Source organism: Salvia splendens, chromosome 9 (genome assembly GCF_004379255.2).
Source record: "Salvia splendens isolate huo1 chromosome 9, SspV2, whole genome shotgun sequence".
Lineage (NCBI taxonomy): Eukaryota > Viridiplantae > Streptophyta > Magnoliopsida > Lamiales > Lamiaceae > Salvia > Salvia splendens.
Window position 1 is genome coordinate 5,497,027 of NC_056040.1, and position 21,215 is coordinate 5,518,241.

Sequence of the window (21,215 nt, forward strand, 5' to 3'; positions counted from 1 at the left end):
GCGCGCGGCCGATTTCGTCATCCGCCTTGGTTTTTCGAACATATCGGAATGTAGTTCGAAAATTTCCGCTCTTGACTTGTTTAAGGGTACGAACTGAGCGGGCGGCTTCTCAGGATTGAGACGTGGTCCCAATCTGCCTTGTACCGGTGCCCTTTGAATTCTTTCAAAAGGAGTTCGGCGAGGAAACCTCTGATCGCTATGATCGGGCTTCTTTTCGTCTCCTCGGGATGAGCTGTCTAAAGACCGTTTTCGACGGTCTGCCTCATCCGCACGGGAAAACTGGTCCGCAATGTCCCACATTTCTTGAGCTGTTTGCGGACCGCACTCCACGAGCTTTCTGTAGAGAGCTCCGGGCAGGATTCCATTTTGGAATGCCGAAATGACAAGTAGATCATTGAGATTATCTACTTGTAGGCATTCCTTATGGAATCTCGTCAGGAAGTCGCTGATCTTTTCGTCGCGACCTTGACGTATAGAAAGCAGCTGAGCCGAAGTGATCCGGGCTTCTGCTTTCTGAAAGAACCTCCTGTGGAAAGCATCCATTAGATCCCGGTAGGATCTAATGCTGCCTTGAGGAAGGCTGTCGAACCACCTTCTGGCGTTCCCGATGAGCAGCTCGGGGAACAGCTTGCACATATGGACCTCATTGAGACCCTGGTTCGCCATATTATATTGATAGCGTCCCAAGAAGTCATGAGGATCCTCTAGTCCGTCATAAGTCATTGACGGTGTCCGGTAGTTCCGCGGCAAAGGAGTTCGGGTGATGTCGTCCGAGAACGGAGTCTTTAATGCTCCGTACATGGCGAACCCGACATCTCTTCGGTACGGAGGAGATGGAGTTCTCCTGTGGTTCCGGTACCGAGGAGGAACTGGAACATGTCGGGGTTGAGGATTCTTTCTCCTGGAAGACACGTCACTACTGCGGTAGTGACTTTCATGTCTGGATGAGGAGGGAGAATCCGCCGTTGTCTTATCCGGCTGTTGGCTCTTCTGCAGGAAGGTTAAGAACTCCTCCTGCTTCTCGACCAAAAACAGCTTGACAGCTTCGTTTAAATCGGGCTGCTGGGAAGACTCGGTGCGATGACTCCTGGAGTGGCTTGTTCCTCCTTCGTGAGAACCGGAGGTAGATGTCTCCCGAGGCCGTTTTTCAGACCTGCGAGCTGGACTAGCTTCCTCACGGTGATCACGAACGGTATTACGGGTGGTATGTGATCTGGTATGCATTTTTTTGGTAGAAGAGGATCAAAAACTCGCTTTATCACAAATTTGGTTCTCTGTTTCCCACAGACGGCGCCAGTGATGAGTCCGCGAATTGTTGATGTTAGTAAATGCAGGAAAATACAGATCACGACACGGAAATTTACGTGGTTCGATTTACTGAGGTAAATCTACGTCCACGGGGAGAAATGGGGGCAGGTTTGTATTGCTTGATCTGTTTTCTACAGCTAACAATACAGACTTGCTATTTGCTATTTTCTCTCTAGAGAGCTTTACAGAAGTTAACAGAAGATCCTTATCTATCTGACCTAGGTTCTATTTATACATTGAACCAAGATCGTGGCATGCAGCATTTATTAGGTAGTGGATGTCGTGGAGGTCGTGGCGACCTTGCATGGGTCCACTATCCTGCATGAGTTAATGACTGCTTGACACCACTAAATAGATCGTCGGTGTAGCGGAGGTGGAAATCCTGTATGAGTCCACTATCTCCTAGTTCGGTTGAATACTGAGACCGGACTGCTGAATTATTGCCGAGCAGCTTTTGCCGATCTGAGAGTAGAGCTTGATGCCGACCTGAGAGCAGAGTTTGATTGGTTGGCTTTTACCGAGCTGTAGGCTGGGGCCGAACTCTGTGGTTGTGCCGAACTGAACTCTTGAGTCATGCCGGACTGATACTCTTTAGCCATGCCGAACTGATACTCTTTCTTGGGCTTTACTGCTGTTGGGCTTGTTTAGTATTTGTTTAGTACGTACTCCATCAGTGAGTAACCTGTATGACATTGTTGAATGACCTTCAAAGTGTTAATACTTTGACTGTTAAAAGGGGTTAATTGTTTTAAGTAGCCATCACAATTTCATTAATGTGTCCTGATCATGTTCAAATTATAATTTCAATAAATTTTCAAGAATTTTCTTTATGCTGAATACATTTTTGCATTTGAAAATACAACTCCAGGTCTACATTCGAGATCAATCATTTGAGCCCGACAAATTCTATCCATTTGGTCGTCCGTGCCCTTTAAATTGCACAAAGGAAACTCAGGAGCACATTCACTCAGATTATAGCAAGAACAATGACAAAAATTCTGGAGTTAGATGCAACAAATGTCATCACTGGTTATACAACAAGACAATTGCTGATGCTCTCAGAAAACTAGCTTGGGGAGGGAAAGGTGTATGTTACGTGGGGTATATAGACTAAATGGGCTCTCTCTCCTAACAGGCTAGTCTTTTGGGATGAGTTCTCTTGTTTGGTCTGTATCAGTGTAATACCTGATTTTCACAATTGTGTGATCGAAAGCGAAGAGGATCACGTCATTCAAATAATACACCATTTCAAATAATACACCATTTCATCCATACACTAATAAAATAATGACATATGGATTAACAAAATAATAGACTAAAGATTAATTATCATCGTACATATCCTCATACGACCAACATTTTAGTTAATCAAACCAATAAATAATACTCTCTTTAAAATTTCTTTCATTTTCTTCCCCCACAGTCCGGCGCTGGTCCTCAAAGCATCTGTAACGCGTCGGGCCGGGCCGTAAATCGCGAGTCCCGGCCCGTCCCATGCGTTACACGGAGGCGAGTCACGGCCCAGGCCGGTCCCAGGGCCGCGTTCCCGGCCTGGTGAGCGTCCCGCGTCCCGGCCCGGGACAGGGTTGCACGGTGACGGGCAGCATGTCCCGCGGCCCGGCCCAGCGTTACACGCTCTTCGGGCCGGGCCGCAAATCTAATTTTTTTTAATTCGATGTCTATAAATACGAGCTTGCGTTCCATCCATTTCAATCCCGCGTTCCATTTCAATACTCTATTGTACCCTTTGTTTCGGCGCCAATGGATTGGTTCAACAGCGATCAACGTGAGATGGAGGAGTTCGTTAACTCGAACAATTGGTACATACCGTCGTCGCAACCATCGCAGACACAACCTAGTCCGGGAGTCGGTAGCAACGTCGACATTACATCGCCGGTCAACACCGAAGATTTCGAGCTCAGTGAGATGGATCCCGCTCAAATGAAGAAGTAGTAGTCGTGGCCCGGGTTTCTTGTATTTCAAATTTGATTCGTTTAGTAATGTAATGTTAATTTCTAATGAACAATGCATTTTCCCGGTTTCAATTGTTCAACGAATTGCGTTTACGAGTTAAATAGGTTGGAGTTGTGAATAGTGCCATTTATCAGTTGCGGCCCGGGCCGCAACCTGCAGGGTTACAGCAGTTGGGGCCTGGGCCGCAACTGTATAGGAATGATGACGTGGAGGGGACTTGGGGCCGGAAATGGGGACGGGGTTAATGATGCCCTCACATTCTCTGCTTCAAACTCAATTACTCAAGCACGATCGAAAATGGTGAGTCTTCGCCCCTCCGTTTCTCCAGATTTTCCGTCGCATTGCTATCGCGTCTTCTGATTATTTTATCGCGCGTGGCTCACTTGATTTGATTTTCGTTCCTCGTCTAGTTCGAATAAGTTATCAATTTTTGTTTTGGTGAGCTATGTGTTTAAGTCTACTAATAATCTAGAGAGGTGATCTGGTTTCTACTGGATGCTTCTCTTTTGAGTTGTATTTTTCAGTACCGAGATTCGGAACTCATGTCGAATTCATTTAACTATTGAGATAAGTTTGGAATTCGCGTGGAAGGATTGCAACTTAATTGTGCTTGAGGCGTGGTGCCTGATGTGTGATTGATCTAACATTAGTTGCAATTCGTTTCTGTGATTTTGCTCGATTGAAGATGATTTTGTCCAATTTTTGAAGTTTTTGCAAATCATCCTAACGTGTTTTTAGCAGATAGATTCGAGTTTTTATACAGTTTTTTTTTTTTGTTGATGGTGATTCCTCTTTATCTGTTTTCTAACAATGCAATGGCATAATTGTTGTGGTGTTATAGTTTGATCTATTTGTATTCATCATCATGCAGGCTAAAGAGTATGATATGTGGCTAAATAGACAACTATCTCTAGATGTATCGAGTTGTGATTTTAGTACTATAATATCTGTTGGTCGTTGATCCTTTGATGTTGATGAATTGATGATGCATGTGTGTGTTGGGGTTTTAGTTTGTTATTTCCTTTTTTAAAGAATACGTATATGGCAGTAAGCTATTGGGGTATGAAGATATGTATGATGATAATTAATCTTTTAGTCTATTATTTTGTTAATTTAAAAAATATCCACGTGTCATTATTTTATTACTGTAGGATGAAATAGTGTATTATCTGAATGACTTCCAACATTTTATAAAACATCACATAATACACAAACAAGAAATTGACACGTGGATATTATTTAAAAAATCATAAAAATACTGCTATCACTCCAAATTCCTCACGCCAAACACCCTTTCTCTCTATCTCTCATCCCCACTCAAAATGCAAATTCCTCACGCCAAACACCTGTTCTCTCTCTGCCTCTCATCCCCACTCAAACTTGCATTTTAGCAATTTAAACCCGACAACATCAAAATCCGGCATCTTCAATTTCGCCGGCAATGATCTCCCTTGCTGGAATTCAATGAGCGACGACCTCCGCCGCGGGAAGCCGATGATATCTGAATTCAAGCAATAAAATTGAATACAAAGAACAGAGGTAGAGAGATTTACAAATTCTAATCGCGCAAAATCAAAATTGGAAGTACTACTGCCACATGCACTCCTGAAGAAGAGAATGCAAAAGCTGCGCAAAACAATGTTGAAAAACTTCCCGTCTCTTTTCTTCTTACATATTTGTTCTTTTGTGCATTGTATAACCATGAATTTATTCTTCCACATTATGATTTTTTAAATATCCACGTGTCAATTTCTTGTTGGTGTATTATGTGATGTTTTATAAAATATTGGAGGTGATCCGGGGCGCTTCCCTCCCGCATTTTTGGAATCTCTTTACAATCAATTTCCTCCTTCTTTCAAATTTTTCTCGAATAATTTGTCGATTTATCTCCCTTTGCGAAATTGGATTCGCATACTGCTGCTTGAGAAGTTTGATTTCGTCAAAGCATCGAAAAACCCTAAATTTGATTTGGATGGCAGCGTCGTTGGAGCCTCCGTCTACTCTCATTGATGAAGATCAATATCGCGTGTTCGTGCAGTCCATGGAGGCGCAAGGCGCGTATTCGCCTCCTGGTCCTTCATCTGTGGGCATTGTTGATTTCGAACGGCCTGATTCGCGCTATTATTTATGTGAAAGCGATATAGCGGATTTGACTGCGTATGAATCTGCTGCTGGTGCGGCGAAGAAGCCGGTCTGGAACAAGTCTTCGAGTGGGGCAGCTGGGAAGGTTGGTGCGGTGATGGGGGCGGAGTCTTGGCCTGCTCTCTCGGACACTGCTCGTGGATCCCCCAAGTCTCCGCTAGTTTCGTCAAATGGACAGGTTTCATCATCTCAATTTTATGTTTCTGTTGTTTAGAATGCCTTTTGCCTTTCTTGTTCGTTTCATGCTGTTCTATTCAGAAAACAAAATGTTGCATTATGAGTTTTGTTCTTCATTTAAATATTTATTTATAGAATCTATAATTCTTTTATAGGGAGTAGTAGTATCAGACACTAGCATCTCGAGTGGTGGTTACAGTATGAACCACATCAGATTGGAGGCTGATGGCACCATATCTCAAGCTCCTTGCATCATAGGAGCTTTAGCTGAATCACAGCAGCAGAATGCTGGAAATTATGGGCAGAGAGAAAGATCATTTGGTGGTAATGAGCAGCAGTCACAGCATGGTTCTTTTAGGGGTAATAATAATGGGCCACAAGCTCGACCTGATGGTTCTTACCGTCATAGACACGGTGGAAGACGCGATCATAACCGGAGGGAAGGCTTTGCATCTCAGAAGAGAGATGGTTCTAGGCCCTTTGTACGCGGGCCAGCTCCAAATTGGCCTTTTGTACCTCCTCCAGTAGTTATGCGACCTTTTGTAAATCCCATGGTTTACCATGGTATGTTTATGTGACCTTTTTGTGAATCCCATGGTTTACCAAGGTAGTATAGTGTTTTCATGTAATTCCGATGCAGATGATGTTTTGATGAATCTTGCAGAGATGCCACAGGTATTCTTTGTCCCTGGCCCCCACCTAGATTCACCAAGGCCGCCACCTATGGTTTCATATACGCCACTTTTGTTTCCTGTGCCCGATCCTCACTTACTTAACAAGATTTTGAACCAGATAAACTACTATTTTAGGTATTTGTTACTTGTGTTTGGCCTTCATTTCCTGGTTTCTACTAAGTGGAGCCTCTTATTTATTTTTTCTCACTATTGTCTTGTAGTAATGAGAACCTGGTCAAGGACATACATTTGCGCAGGAACATGGACTCTGAAGGATGGGTGTCTGTTCACCTTATTGCTGGGTTCAATAAAGTAAGTTGCCTACAAGATATTGTTATTAGTTTGATGTTTGAGTTCTGGCAAACTTCAATGGTGAATACTCCCTCCGTCCCAAGGAAGATGACCCCTTGGCGGCACGGGATTTTATGCAGTTTTATTTTGTGTGTTAGGTGGAGAGAATAAAGTAAGAGACATGGAATAAAGTAGATATAAATGTGTTTCTATTTATTAAAAAAGTTGTGACACAGGTGAAATCCTTAACTATTTACTCTGATTCTGCAAAAAATCAGTTTTTGAATTGTTGGAAAAAATGTGATAAGATACTTTTGGTTCTTAATAAGTACTCCTTCCGTCCCATTCAAGATCTCCACAATCTTGAATGGCATGGGATTTTAGGTAAAGTAGTTGTGTGATAAAATAGAGTGGAAAAGATTATTGAATATTTTAATGAGAGAAGAGATGGATTTGTTTCCATATATAGAAAGTGGACATCTTTAGTGGGACAAACAAAAGGAAAGGTGGACATCTTGAGTGGGACAGAGGGAGTACTATATTTATTCATAAAGAAAATAAAACTAACTAATTATAGACAGTAAATATGTTAACTTTATAAAAATATGTCTTTTGGATTGTACTTCTGTAATCATATTTATATACTCCCCCCGTCCACGAAAAATAGACCACATTGTGAATGACACGGGTTTTAATGTGGAATTGGTAAAGTAAGAGAAAAGTAGTGTTAGTGGAATGTGAGGTCCATATTATTAGTGGCGTTTAATTGTGTTAGGTAGCAAATGTGAGGTCCTTTTTCAAATTTGGTTTGGACAACCAAAAGTGGCAAATGTGATCTATTTTTTTGTGGACGGAGGGAGTATAAGAATTATGGTATGCCCTAGGTAGAGTACTTACTGTTACAGATTCAGTTCCTGTTGTGCTTATGAGTTGATATCTTGAGTGGAAGTCAAAGTAGATGTCTGTTTTGCTTATGTGGATTATAGTTTTAATTATATATCAATGGATTATGTTCATTTATTCATTGTGATGTTGGAAGTTTATATAGTCCTTTGAGAAACTATGGGATATGTTGCATCGCCCCTTTTCTTTTATTGATTCACAATGTCTGAATTTGCTCTCTGGGATATCCATATAAACTCACTTGTCTGATGGGATGGTTTTTAGCCTTTGCTGTAAATTTCAGTTTACGTTTCATCAATTTTACAGGTCAGGCAGCTGACAAACAGTGTTCACCTTATATTAGATGCCTTACAAGCTTCCTATATCATCGAAGTGCAGGTAAATTTATGACTTTAGTCTTTATCCACTACTTCCAACATACCTATTATACATACATATTAGTCCAAATCATATTTGCCTAGTTCTAGTGGTGCTATAAGTCTGCGAGATCAATGTTTTTTCATAAAATCTTTGGGACCTTAGTTATGTTGGTCTGTCGCTTAATGCATTTTCCCCCTTTCCATTTGCCTGCAGGGTGATAAAGTGAGACGCAGAGGTGATTGGCTTAAATGGTTGATACCGCCTACTCAAAATCCTACCACAAGCCCTGCATTTTATGCTTCTAGTCAGTATAACTATTTAGAAGATATCGACTAGAGACCTGCCCTGCTTAACACGCCGTATGGGAACTCAAAGCCACCCAAACTGCGTAGCGTGCATTTATCCAAGATGCATTTGAATGGAAAACAATCCCCATGTCTCCCCCCTTGGCACAATTTTGTTTGTTTTTATTTTTGGAGAAAACAGGAAAAAAAGGAACCTGGCAGCATAGGCCGGAACGATTATTTTTAAGCAGCAGGCGGTCACAAATGTGTGACGGAATGATGTCTTTCGTCTTACTGACAGCGGCTTCACTTCTTGGTTAATCGCAAATAAGAGAACAATTGGTAGAAAATTATTTGTAGTTGGAATTTTGTGACTTTATAGCCTGATTTTTTTCAGGTTCAATTTTTGTTTCCAACTTTCCCATGAGTTTTTTCTTTACTTTCTTCTTGTCTAGCTTTATAATTCATAGAAATGAGATATGTACAGAATAAGTCCAATTTGTGAGCCAATGCTTGGATTTGTTGAAGATTTTTCATGTTTTCTTCATTGATGGCTGATTTCTTGTTTATTTGTTTTCCTTTTTGTTCAATCATTTTAATAATGTGTTTGGCTTTTCTTTTAGTTAATAAGACTTTATGTATAAATAATTATAAAAGGCAGCTCTAAGTAGATGAAAACTTTAAAGCAATCTTTGGGATGATTGATTTTCATCATAACATCGTGGAATAATATCTCTTTGTTTTAATTTATATAGCTCCTACTTTTGTAGTCAAATTCATGAATTACTCTCAATTGATTTTTGCACCTTGTTAAAGATGCACATGTAACCAATATTATTTATGGACAAGATCTCGATCAATTAAAATATATCTGCCCAGTCATATATTTACACACACAAAAAAAAACTGTAGGTACATGCCCCTAATAATAAAATCAATGGTTTTAACTAATGACAATTTGTCGGATATTGCTCTAGTAATTATTATTTTATGTTTTATGTCCCCTACATTATGTTATGCTTTATTATTTTAGTAGAAATACGTTGAAGGAGAATCCATTCATCTTTTGAGAATGAACACTACAATAGCTAGTGACCATGGCCAGGGGAATTAGCTTTTTGTATTAATCAAACAATTTATTTTCTTGCTTGCTATTTTTATAGATTATAGACTTGTAGAGTTGGGCAAATAATTAAATCACTGAGAGCCATTCTCGGCCTCTTTATTTGCCCTTCTAGCTTAATAAATTGATACTAGTATAGTTATATTTTATAATGTGTATAATACATAGAGCCGTTATTTTGTAAAAGATCTTATGTTTTGGAAAAAACAAACAACCATTCAATTGAAGAGAATAAAAATAAAAATAAATGATTATGAATAGGAAAACATGGTAAAGAAAATAAAGGCACTCATTAAATTATTTATATTCCAACCTAACATATAAATTATAATAATGACAATGACATTCAACCCTTTGGCGTTCACTTTTTCTTAACCAAACACCCTTAAACAAAGGTTTCACGTTGTTAAATGTAAATTAGTATGTGAGAAACTAGTAAAATCGAGCCTATTTTCATAGAAATTCCTCGTCGCGTAGTCTTAATTCATTGGATGAATTTTCTTCTTCCTCTGTTTTGACCAACAATAATATTAATTGAATAAGAAGATTTAAGCTGCACAATTTGACCGACACGATTTTTCAATCAGTATATGATTCTTTCTTTATAAGACGATCACTTTATGATTTAGATCCACCAAAAAGATTTGTTAGTTCCACCATTTATATTTTCTAAACTACAGTTTTGTAATATAATAATAGTACCATATACGCCTTTTTTATAATCAAAATTATTAGTTGACTACTAATTTTATTTTCACATTGTGTAGCCAAATTTTGAGATATAGAGATATGAATGCTCTTTTAACTCATTCATTTTAACTTTTCTCTCTTTCTTTCACTTTTGATCGTCTTTCTCTACAACAATTCTCTTATCTAGTCTCTTTTTTCAACCTCCCCTTTCTCTCGACTGCATTAACGGATTAAAAAAATTCCCAAGCTTTTCTTACATTTAACTTTGGTGGTTATTCAAAAGTTTCTTTAACCACTAATATATACTCCCTCCATCCTATAAAAATATATGCATTTTCCATTTTTGTCCGTCCGATCAAAATATGAGCATTTTCATTTATAAAAATTTCTCAACACTCTTTACTCATTTATATCAATTTATTTACAACTTATACAAGTATGATCCACCATTACAACTCAATAAATACTAATAACAATTTCCGATCGTCTTCTCCAAATAACCGCGCAGTGTCCATGCCCATCACACACAGGTTTGATAAGCACAGTTTGATCGGCCAATTAAATCACACATACTAAACTAGTATTGAGGTTGTATGCTTGTAACTTGTAAGTCTGGTATTCATGGTTTCATATCATGCATACCAAACTTTCAGCGGCAATGTGATAGACAACATAGACGAACTAATTCAAATTATGCATTCCAATCTCTATGTAGTTCACAATGTACTACTCCCTCCGTTCCATAGTAGTGGAGAAATTTCTTTTCGGCACAGAGATTAAGAAAAATGTGTTAATGTACTCCCTCCGTCTACGAAAAATAGACCGCATGTGCCATTTTTTGTTGTCCACGAAAAATAGACAAGTTTGAAAAAAGGACCCCACATTTGCTACCTAACACAATTAAACACTTCTAATAATGTGTTCTATTTTTCGTGGACGGATGGAGTATTAAATAAAAAGATAGGAGTAATAAAATAGAAGAAGTGAAAAGATATAGAGAATAAAGTAAGAGAAGAAAAAGTAAATGAAAAGAAATATATTGATTTTTACTAAAAAAAAGAAATGACTCTACTACTATGAAATATACCAAAATGACAAAATGACTCTATTATTATGGAACAGATGGAGTAATAGAGTCAATGCATGGGAAGGTGAATAACATACCTTATTCCGTTATTCCTCAATAGTTTTCCAAGAGTTTTCTTCATCTTCTTGTCATTTGGAAATAGCTTTGTTAATACCAACAAGTCAAATGTGAAAATGTAAAAAAAGAAAACGTTTGAGCGTAATGTTTATAGGAGTTAGGAGTACATAAGAAAATACAAATATTGATTAATTTATTAAAAATAAATTGATGACTAATTATTGAATTTATAAGTCTATATTAACTCTTACACGTTATTAATTTGTTGTGTATGCGTGTAGTGTCCTGTCTACTAGCATCAATAGTCCCATCAAGCCACTTGAAAATAGCCTATCATCCAAATAATTGATTTTAAACAGTTGCGACAATTGTCCTTTCTAGTCAAATTATTTTTACCACCTTGTAAATTAATTACAATAAACCTAAAACGGAATCGAATAAATATCTAAATTATAGGAGTACTAATAGAATCGAATAAATATCTAACTCATAGAAGTATAATTTTTTTTACATATTTCTAATTCTATCATTCCATTCTATTTCTACACTACATATTTCTATGCATAGTATGTATGTTCTATCCCTATTTAAGTTTAAATTTACTTTTTTTAACTCCGTTAATACTGCTTTAGAATTTCACTAAAACAAACTCTAATTCTTTTGTGTGATCTCACTAGCATCGATAGTTTAATAAAAATAATCCTACTATAATTTAATATTTTTCATATATAAATTCAACGTAGTAATTGTGAAACTGAAGTGTACAATTTTGTCATTTTAGTACGTTCCATAATAGTGGAGTCATTTCCATCTTTAGTAAAAGTCAACACATTTCTTCTCACTTACTTTACTCTATTTTACTTTATTATCTCTTCATCTATCTACCTTTTTTATTTTCTATTTTATTCTTCTTTTATCTAACCTTAAATCATGTACGGAAAAGAAAAGTATTCATTACTATGGAACGGAGGGAGTACTTACTTAACGCTGAAAATATAATGGAGGAAATCACATTTATTTTTTCACACCTATTTATAGAGATGGACCAAAGTACTTTAAATTTAAAATCATGAGTATTTAAGTACTAATACACTTGCTTGATATGTACAATGGGACAACATACATTAGAGCATCCACAATGGTTTTAGGCTAGCCATAACTCTTCCTGCCACATCATCAGCACTAAAAACTCCTTCTGACACATCATCAGGACAAGCAACTTGACAAGCAATAGTCCAGCAATAGGCTAGCCACAATAAATAAAATTATTAAAAATAAATAATTAACAACCACACAAAATACGGAATTAAATTTACGATACAGATACGGAAAAATTCAATAATAATACTAAGATTAAAAAAAATTACATTAATTTTTAAAAAAACCCCTCTTCCACACACGAGCCCCCGCCTCCGCCTCACTGGGGGTGAGCAAAAAAAACCGGAAACCGAATATCCGAACCGAACCAAACCAAAATTTTGAATTTCGGTTCGGTTATTTCGGTTTTTCGGTAAATACAAAAATTCCGATTTTTCGGTTCGGTTCGAGCGAAGAAAAAAACCGAATAACCGAATAACCGAATTTATTTAATTATTTATATTATATATATATGTGTTACTATTATTTAATTGTAACTGAATATAAAATCCTAAAAACTAATTGTACTTTCACTCACGCTTGCGCCTCCTCTATTCTCTAAACCTAATCTCTCCACATCCACTCTAAGCAGCCACCAGCTGTACTGTCCACCCGCCCTCCAGCATCCAGCCATCCACGCCGGTCGCCGTCACCTCCGGAAGACCCACGACAGCTCCAGCCCGTCGCTCCTCCACCCTTCCACCTACGCCGTCGCCCCTCCACGCCTTCAGCTCTAGATTCACGCCATCGTCTCCAGCCTTACACACCCATCCACGACACGCCTCGAGAAAAAGATAAACGCTATCTGATATAATTTTTCTGTATGTATTTATGTTTTTGTATTTGATGAAATTGAATGTTCATTGTAATGCAAAATTGTATGATTGTTGTTTGATAGGAAATTAGGAATTGTATGTTCACTGTAATGTAAAATGCTATGATTTCATTATTCAGTTACATAGATGTTGTGTAAAATTGATGATTTCTTTGATAAATGTTGTGTAAAATTGTATGATTGCAGTTTGGTTCTCGGTTTTTCATCATTTCGGTTTTTCAGTTTTAGTTCGGTTTTTTTTAGTTCAGTTTTCAGTTTTTCGGATTTCGGTTTTTCGGATTTCGGTTTTTCGGTTTTCGGTTTCTGTTCGGTTTTGATTTTAGCCTAAATTCGGTTTTTCGGTTTCGATTCGGTTTGGGCAAAAAACCGAACCGAAACTCGAATGCACACCCCTACGCCTCACTCCTCGTGGCCGTCGCCATCGCCGCCGTTGTCGCCGCTATCCGGGACCCCACCTCTGCGGCATCTGAGCCCCCCAACCGTGCCGCGGCGGATCCAAATCGACCCGCATACTCTCGAGCATTGAGTGAAGAAACCTCTTCTCCACGGGGTCAGTTGCCGCCCTCCATTCAGCTAAGATCTTGTGCATCTGAGCCCGAGTTTGTTGACGCAAGAAGAAGGCGAGCTCGGTTGGCGACGAGCCAACAGGGGGATGCCGACTGGACCTCCTAGGACCCTTGGGCGACCCCATTCGCTACCCGTTGCGCCCGCCTTTGCCCAACCGGGCGAGTGCAGCGAGTAAACGATGGAGGGGACGGGAACTCCTGAACATCCTCGGGGAGGTCGTGGGAACCGCCGTTGCTGCCGCGGTAATCACCGGCATAGTTCAGTCGCTGCTTCTTCGGCTAGCCAGCATCGACACCAGCCCGAAACTTCTCGGAGTCCATCAGGACCTCATAGCAGTTCTAGTATGTGAACTCCTTATAAAGCCCGGGCACGGGGAAGGCTTTCTCCGCTATCCTCCTACAGTCCTCGTCAGTTTGGCCACTGGTCTGCATGCGGAGGGCGTTGGTGTACAAGCCCGAAAATCGGGAGACCGTAGCCCTGATTCGGTCCCACCCCTTCCGGCACTCCTCCCCGCTGTGTAGCCTCCCATCGGGGCAAAATGCCTTGTAGGCTGCTGATATTTTAGCCCATAAGTTGACGATCCTCTGATTGTTCGAATGGAGGGGATCATCGCAAACACTCACCCAAGCCTTGGACAGCGCGACGTTCTCCGAATCCGTCTACTTTCTCCATACCGGGCTGTCGTCATCAGCCGGCTGCGACGACTCATCGACCACCCATTTTGCCCTTCCCCTTGCACTTCTTCTTCTTTGGTGCGCCCCAACCCCGCCCTACTCCCCCCGTTTGAACGTGAGTGTCCGCATCCTCGAGATCTATCCCCAACTCCTCTAAGGAGAAAGTCTCACACCCAGTGAACTGCGTCTCCGATGGGATCGATGTGTACGAAGAAGCAGTCAAAAAATCAAAACTGAGGCGATAGACATTGCCCCCCCGGCATCCCCTGCATCCCGGGCTGCATCCTCGGCTGCCACCCCGGCATCATCTGCATCCCGGTTGCCAACCCCGGCATCATCTGCATCCCGGGTTGCATCCCCGGTACCCCCTGCCCGCCCTGCATCCCCTGCCATCCCGGCATACTACCCTCGGCTGCCATCCCGGACATCATCTGCTGCCAAGGGTACATGTTGTAGTACCCGACCATCAGACCCCATCCACCTCCCACAGGTACCGGGTTACTTTATTGCTCTTGTACAGAAATTAAGTGAGAGAGAAAACTCGTTAAAACAAATGGTGCGAATGAAAATTAAGTGCAAATCGCGTATATATAGTGTTTCGAAAAAAAAAGTGTTGGCCGATCGCTTGCCGATCGCCCGCCTACAATGGCGGCCAGCCGATCGGCGAGCGCATCGGCCAGCGCCCGAGAATCGGCGTCCGCTCGCCGATTTGGCGCTAGCCGACTCCAATGGTTCGGCGAGCGAACCGGCTAGCGCCGGGAATCGGCTAGCCGGTCCGCTAGCCGCCATTGGAGATGCTCTTATTTTATTATACTTTTACTATTAAATAAAATGAAATTGCGGTGGTAATATTTAGTGCTAAGCAAAGAATAAAAGAGAAAGCTACTGAGAGAGAGAGAGAGAGAGAGTCGAGGGTTGTTTCTCTGTAGAACAAGAAAAAAAAAGGAAACTGCAGTGACGAGAAAAATCTCTCCGTCTCCGCTCTTTCCTTCGATTCTGATCGATTTTTGGAATGTTCGTTGATTGATTCGATTGGATTCGATTCAATTTTTTTTCTTTCTCATTTCTATTCCTTCGATTTTTTTTTTCTCTTTTGGTTTCATTGATCGGCTTTAATCCAAGTGATGTCTTGAGTTTTGATCCACTGAAATTTCGCTAACCCAATCAAGTATTGGAATCAGATTCCAAAAGCTACTACTAATTCTTCGAATTTGCTGAGTTGTTGAATTGGGGAGTACCAAAACCCTCATTTGGCGGAGGAAGAAAACCCTAATTTTGGGATGTCGACGGCCTTTGACGCTTCCTCCGATCCTATCCAAGCTCAAAATTCTCCCAGAGGCCGCCAATCAAGGAGGTCGTCGGTGGCGCGTGGCGTGCCTTCCCCCTCCGCCTCTCCCCCGTCTATGCCGATTTCGGGAATCGTTGATCAGGAACACTTTTTGACTTCCTCTTCTTCAACGTCTTCGGATTCCTTACCTGTCAAAGAAGTCAACACGGTGGTGGATGATGGTTTTGCCACGGCGGCGGGTGAAGATTTTCAGCTGGAAAATGGGGAGACCGGAAAGAAGCCAGTGTGGAACAAGCCATCCAATGGGGCAGCTGCCAAGGCGGTGGGTGCTGTAATGGGTGCTGAGTTGTGGCCAGCTCTGTCCGAGTCTGCTCGTGCATCCCCTAAATCTCCTACATATTCTCTCAAGCCTCTCTCTCATGGATCAGTCAGTATCTCACAGGTTTTTGGTCGTTGTGCATTGATTTTAATTTAACCTGATTCGTTATATTCGTATTCATCTAGATTATTATGAGCTTGAATGATTTTTATTACTATTCTATTTTTCAGGATCGATGTTTTTTCCTTGCATATTGATTTTATTATGTCTGTTATTACTACTATATATAGAAGTATGTATTTGATTTGTTGAACCTGAATGTTATGCCTATATTATTTTACACTTTGAAAGAAATGAATGTATATTAGTGTTAATTTAGTACTGAATGTTTGTTGAAAATGAAAATATTATCTGTAAATTTGTGTTTGTGTTGTGATGTGTAGGAGGATTTGACTGGAGGATCTCTGTCTTCACCAAAAGAAGTTGGTAGTAGTATCTCGAGTCCAAAATCAGTTTCGAACCATGTTATCCCCTCTCGCCCCAAGCGAGAGTCAGCTAAGCATAGCAGTGGCAGCTCTAGTCCGCACATGCCATCTACGGACAATATTTCTCAAGCTCCTCTTCCACAACATGGTTCAGCGGTTGATGCTCTGACTCATAGTACAGGTAAACTTTCAGTCGGAGAACCTTCTAGGGATAACAACACAAAAAATAAGGACAATGGACAAAGAGGTGGATCTTATAGTGCGAATGAGACACAACCACAACAACGTACTTATAGAAGGAATAATAGTGGGCCACTTACTCGAGGTGATGGTTCTTATCACCATGGAGGACGACGCGATCAAGAACGTGGTGGAAAACAAGATTGGGGTCATCGAAGTTTTAACCATAGAGAAAGTCATGGATCCCAACAGCGAACGGGCTCTAGGCCTTTTCTACGTGGACCAGCTCCTAACACGCCTTTTGTTCCCCCACCTCCGGTTGCTGTACGACCTTTTGTTGCACCTGTGGTTTATACCGGTGAGTTTAATCGTTTGAATTTTGCTTTTGAGTGTGTAGAATGTATTTGTGGTGCTTATATAACATAATGTTTCTTCTTACAATTGTTTGGTGAATATACAGAAATGCCATCTCCTGTATTTTATGTCCCTGGACCTCATCCAGATTCACTTACGCCTATGTCTATGGTTCCAATGCCATCCATGTTTTTCCCCATGCCTGATCCTCACTTGCCTACCAAGATAGTGAATCAGATTGATTATTATTTTAGGTACCGTTTGGTGGTTTCTTTTGTCTTTTGCATTTAGGTCTTATTTCTTTAGCTCATATCTACTGTATTTCATGTCTTGTAGTAACGAGAACTTGGTAAAAGACACATTCTTGCGTCAGAATATGGATGGCGAGGGATGGGTTCCTATTAAGTTAATAGCAGGCTTCAAGAAAGTAAGAAAACCACAATCGATTTTCAATTTTTAATTGTTTTTCTATTTCCTTGTCTTTTATATTGAATTTTATGGGCCTTCAAGTTATTGACTGGCCCCAAAAATAATCAAAATTGGGAAATTAATTGTGTGATTGTAACTTTTGGTGGAACCAGTTGATTCGATATATAATGAATGAGAATGGAAATAATCTTTTTGGTGAGATTTGGTACCTTCATAAAAGGGATCAATGTCCTTGAGGTCAATAGCACAAGATTTGTGCATAGTGTATACTGAGTTAATCTAAACCACAAGTTGGTTAGAAGATCATGTTCTAGGCCTAGGTTGCTAGCAAACTTTTATAAAGGGTCACATATGGAGTATTATATTGGAGGATTTTAAAATGTTTGGAAATACCATTTATAATTTTTTCATGTGCCTTCCAAAGCTCTCACTTCCTATTCACCATCAGAAAAAAAATATAGTTTCAGTAGGCGGCTTGCAAACTCTGCTGTGAACTAACTCCGTCCATGAATAGGAGTACCGTTTTTCCAATTTAGTCCGTCCGCGAATAGGAGTCCCAGTTCACTTTTACCATAAATGGTAATAGGGTCCCACATTCCACTAACTAATCCAACTCACGGTTCATTTAAAACTAATATATAAAAGTGGGACCCATATTCCACTAACTTTTTTCCACCACGTTTCTTAACATTTCTTAAAACCCGTGCCGCCAAGAAATGGGCCTTCTAATCGGACAGGGGGAGTATTTAGCACCACCTATAACTAATCTAATTTGTTACGAAGCTGAGATATATGAAGATTTTTCTGTCAACTATTTGTAAATTGACTCTGTAACAATATTAGGCTGGATACTCTTAGGTGTCAGAACAGTACTCAGTGATCCTGAACTGTAGTTGCCATTATTCAATTATTTTTATTTTATTTTTGTTTGATATAAGCTTTAACATCACCACTATCTTCTCCTTACATGTTTTGTTTATTGTAACTTATGCTTACAGGTCATGCAGCTGACAGACAATATTCAGCTTATCTTGGATGTTATAAAATCTTCGAATGCTGTGGAAGTGCAGGTGAGTTAATAAGATAGTACTTGTATCTATCACCATGATGTCTCCCATGTGAGGCAGGGCAGTTCTTATTACATTGGATAATCTACTTCAGTCGAATTCTGTTTATGTTGGATTTAGTGTTTAGCACTACATTTATCTTGAATGGTTTGGTCCTTTTATGTGGTTTATATTGAATTTCTAGTCCCACTGCATTACTATACTCCCTCCGTCCCTGAAAAGTATGAACTATTTCCTTTTTAGTCTATCCCGGAAAAGTATGAACATTCTAATTTTGGAAACTCTCTTCTCTCTAATGAGGTGGGAACCATTCTCCACTAACAATACTTAAAAAGCTTTCTCTTTCTATCTCTCTTACTTTACCAAGTATGCATTAAAACCCGTGCCGAATCAAATGTCCATACTCTTTGGGGACGGAGGGAGTATTTTATGCTAGGATGGATAACATTTTAGCTACTTTTCTAGTTAGCTTAAGTGAGAATTTCTTTGCTTTGCAGGGTGATAAAGTGAGGCGCAAAGGAGACTGGATGAAATGGATAATGCCACCCTCTCAAACCACTGTAATGAGTCCTCAATCAATTAACGGATTCAGTCCGAATATGCTTGCAACACTGGATGAGAAACCAGCCAAATAGAGAGGCATATCCCACGCCTTCTTCTAGAAATGTGGAATCACTGGCACAATCTTTTACGACAGACTAAGCTGTTCAGATGACGCACACCCCACCCACACTGCTGAACTTTTGTTTTTCTCTCTCGCTCTCTCTATATATATATCACTCTCTGTCTCTTCCTTCTTCCGTGATTTTTTTGGAGAGAACCTGATGAAAGATCGACCAGCCGTTTATGCTGGATATTTATTTACCGGGAGATAGTTGATTTTGATCTTAATATATGTGATGGGATGATTTCTATAGACAAATAAAAACAGTAAGCTTGGTGAAGAACAAAGGAGGATAGAAAATAAGGAACAGTTTGTTTTAAAATATTGGGTTCGACTTTTGTATGCCATTGTTCGCTATTTTGTGGCTGATGTTTTTTGTTGCGTGAGCGTTTGTGGATGCTTTATGGATATAAATTACTACTACTTATTTCTTTGCGTGAAGGTTGTGTTGCGTTTTTTAGTACTGAGAAGATGATGATCCTTTGTTTTCGGTTATATTTGGATTTGTCTACTTTCTCCATATATTTTGGTTGACATAGATAATTTTGTTTAACACCTAAAGAAAGATAAATTTTTTTTTTACCTTGAGAAAGATAAAAATAGTTTTATATGTTGAGTGAATTTGTATCTAGGTTTTTTCAAGTGGCTGGGCAGAGGCCAAATATTACTACATGCATTGAATTGAATGATAAAATGGCGTTTAACTATTTAATGCTATTTGTGATTTGAAATCCTTGGTTGAAATCATTGATGCGAGATATGAAATATCACTTGAATTATTGTTTGAGATATAAGTCTATGCCTAGATTGTACTAATTATGTTCAGGTAATGAAATTATAAACTTGAATATAAATTCTCCCTAGTGAAAGTTCTGGTTTTAACCACCCTACTCAAGAATAGTTTGTTACAAATCATCATATCCGAGTGAGTTAATAAAATTGCATCAATACACATTTGGATCCATAGTTTCACTCTCTAAATATTTCTTCTATTTTTGTCTTTAGAAGGTCAATATGAGTAACAATTTTAGTTATACGAGAATAAAAAATCTATACAAATAAATATTGAAGCATAATAAATCTGAAACAAATCACATAATATAATGTTTAAACATTAAATCATGGAGTATGAAGATGAAAATCTATCACAATAAAGGATTAAACACAATGGATAATTACTCATCATTTTTAAAACTTCTTTGTACACTACATTAACTTTAAAATTAAAATCAATTTCATCATAAACTAAAACCTTCAATTCTTCACAATTCGTCACTCTTCAACAAAACTTATAGGTAAAATAACCCGTTTGTCATCTTTAAAGTCGTCCGTCTCACCTTAAACTACAATAAAATAAGGAACAAAATCAATTTGCAATGCACAAAATCAATAATTAATACTCCCTCCGTCCCTGAAAATTTGTCCCAACTTTCCTTTTTCGTCCGTCCCCCAAAATTTGTCCCATTTCACTTTTACCATTTTTGGTAGTGGACCCCACATTCCACTAACTCATTCCTACTCACATTTTATTATAAAACTAATATATAAAAGTCAAGCCCACATTCCACTAACTTTTTCAATCCACTTTCCATTACATTCCTTAAAACCCGTGCCCGGTCAAACCGGGACGAATTTTGGGGGACGGAGGTAGTATGTACTAAAACGATCATCCGTAGAGCAAAGCATAAGATGAGACCCATGAAAGTACACCATCGAACAATTCACACCACATGCATTCGATGAAAGGACAAAAAATATTTTTATTTGGAATTCTAATCAAACGTTTAAACTAAATTTAAATGACAAGTAAAACCTCCCACTCACTCCACTTAATCACGTGTGACATAGTAAAACCTCCCATTCACTCCACTAAACCACACGTTTAATGGCCTTTAAATTATATATATTTAATTTATATAATTTTTTTAATTGAATGATAATTTTGTAAATTTCTCCAAAACTCCCCTTTTACATATTGTATACATGTTATAGTTAACAGACACCAACTAGCCTCCATTTATTTATCCTTTCCGTTGTTTTATATTCTCCTTCCAAGAAAGAGACTCGCTATTGGTGGTTAACTGTATCAAATTATCAATCGCAAAATTCACTATTTGATTAATACAATTATGTATATTCGGTTTGA

At 39.2% G+C, this 21,215-nt stretch overlaps 2 protein-coding genes across 5 annotated transcripts; both read left to right on the plus strand.

Moving 5' to 3' along the window:
- Positions 1 to 4,559: 4,559 nt before the first annotated feature.
- LOC121747573 (la-related protein 1C-like) lies at positions 4,560 to 8,649 on the plus strand. Of its 3 annotated transcripts, none has more exons than XM_042141643.1 (7): positions 4,560 to 4,922; positions 5,262 to 5,602; positions 5,757 to 6,165; positions 6,266 to 6,410; positions 6,497 to 6,587; positions 7,776 to 7,847; positions 8,043 to 8,649. In XM_042141643.1, exons 2-7 carry the CDS (start codon positions 5,324 to 5,326, stop codon positions 8,163 to 8,165), a joined length of 1,119 nt encoding a protein of 372 aa, XP_041997577.1. In that variant the 5' UTR covers positions 4,560 to 4,922; positions 5,262 to 5,323; the 3' UTR covers positions 8,166 to 8,649. The 3 variants fall into 3 exon arrangements, with proteins under 3 accessions (XP_041997577.1, XP_041997578.1, XP_041997576.1); XM_042141644.1 differs by having other exon boundaries at positions 4,560 to 4,821; XM_042141642.1 differs by having other exon boundaries at positions 4,560 to 5,602.
- Positions 8,650 to 15,162: 6,513 nt separating this feature from the next.
- LOC121748627 (la-related protein 1B-like) lies at positions 15,163 to 19,510 on the plus strand. Of its 2 annotated transcripts, none has more exons than XM_042143098.1 (6): positions 15,163 to 16,013; positions 16,334 to 16,913; positions 17,016 to 17,163; positions 17,246 to 17,336; positions 18,337 to 18,408; positions 18,903 to 19,510. In XM_042143098.1, the coding sequence occupies exons 1-6, from the start codon at positions 15,564 to 15,566 to the stop codon at positions 19,038 to 19,040; spliced, it is 1,479 nt and encodes a 492-aa protein (XP_041999032.1). In that variant the 5' UTR covers positions 15,163 to 15,563; the 3' UTR covers positions 19,041 to 19,510. The 2 variants fall into 2 exon arrangements, with proteins under 2 accessions (XP_041999032.1, XP_041999033.1); XM_042143099.1 differs by having other exon boundaries at positions 15,163 to 15,998.
- Positions 19,511 to 21,215: the final 1,705 nt, after the last annotated feature.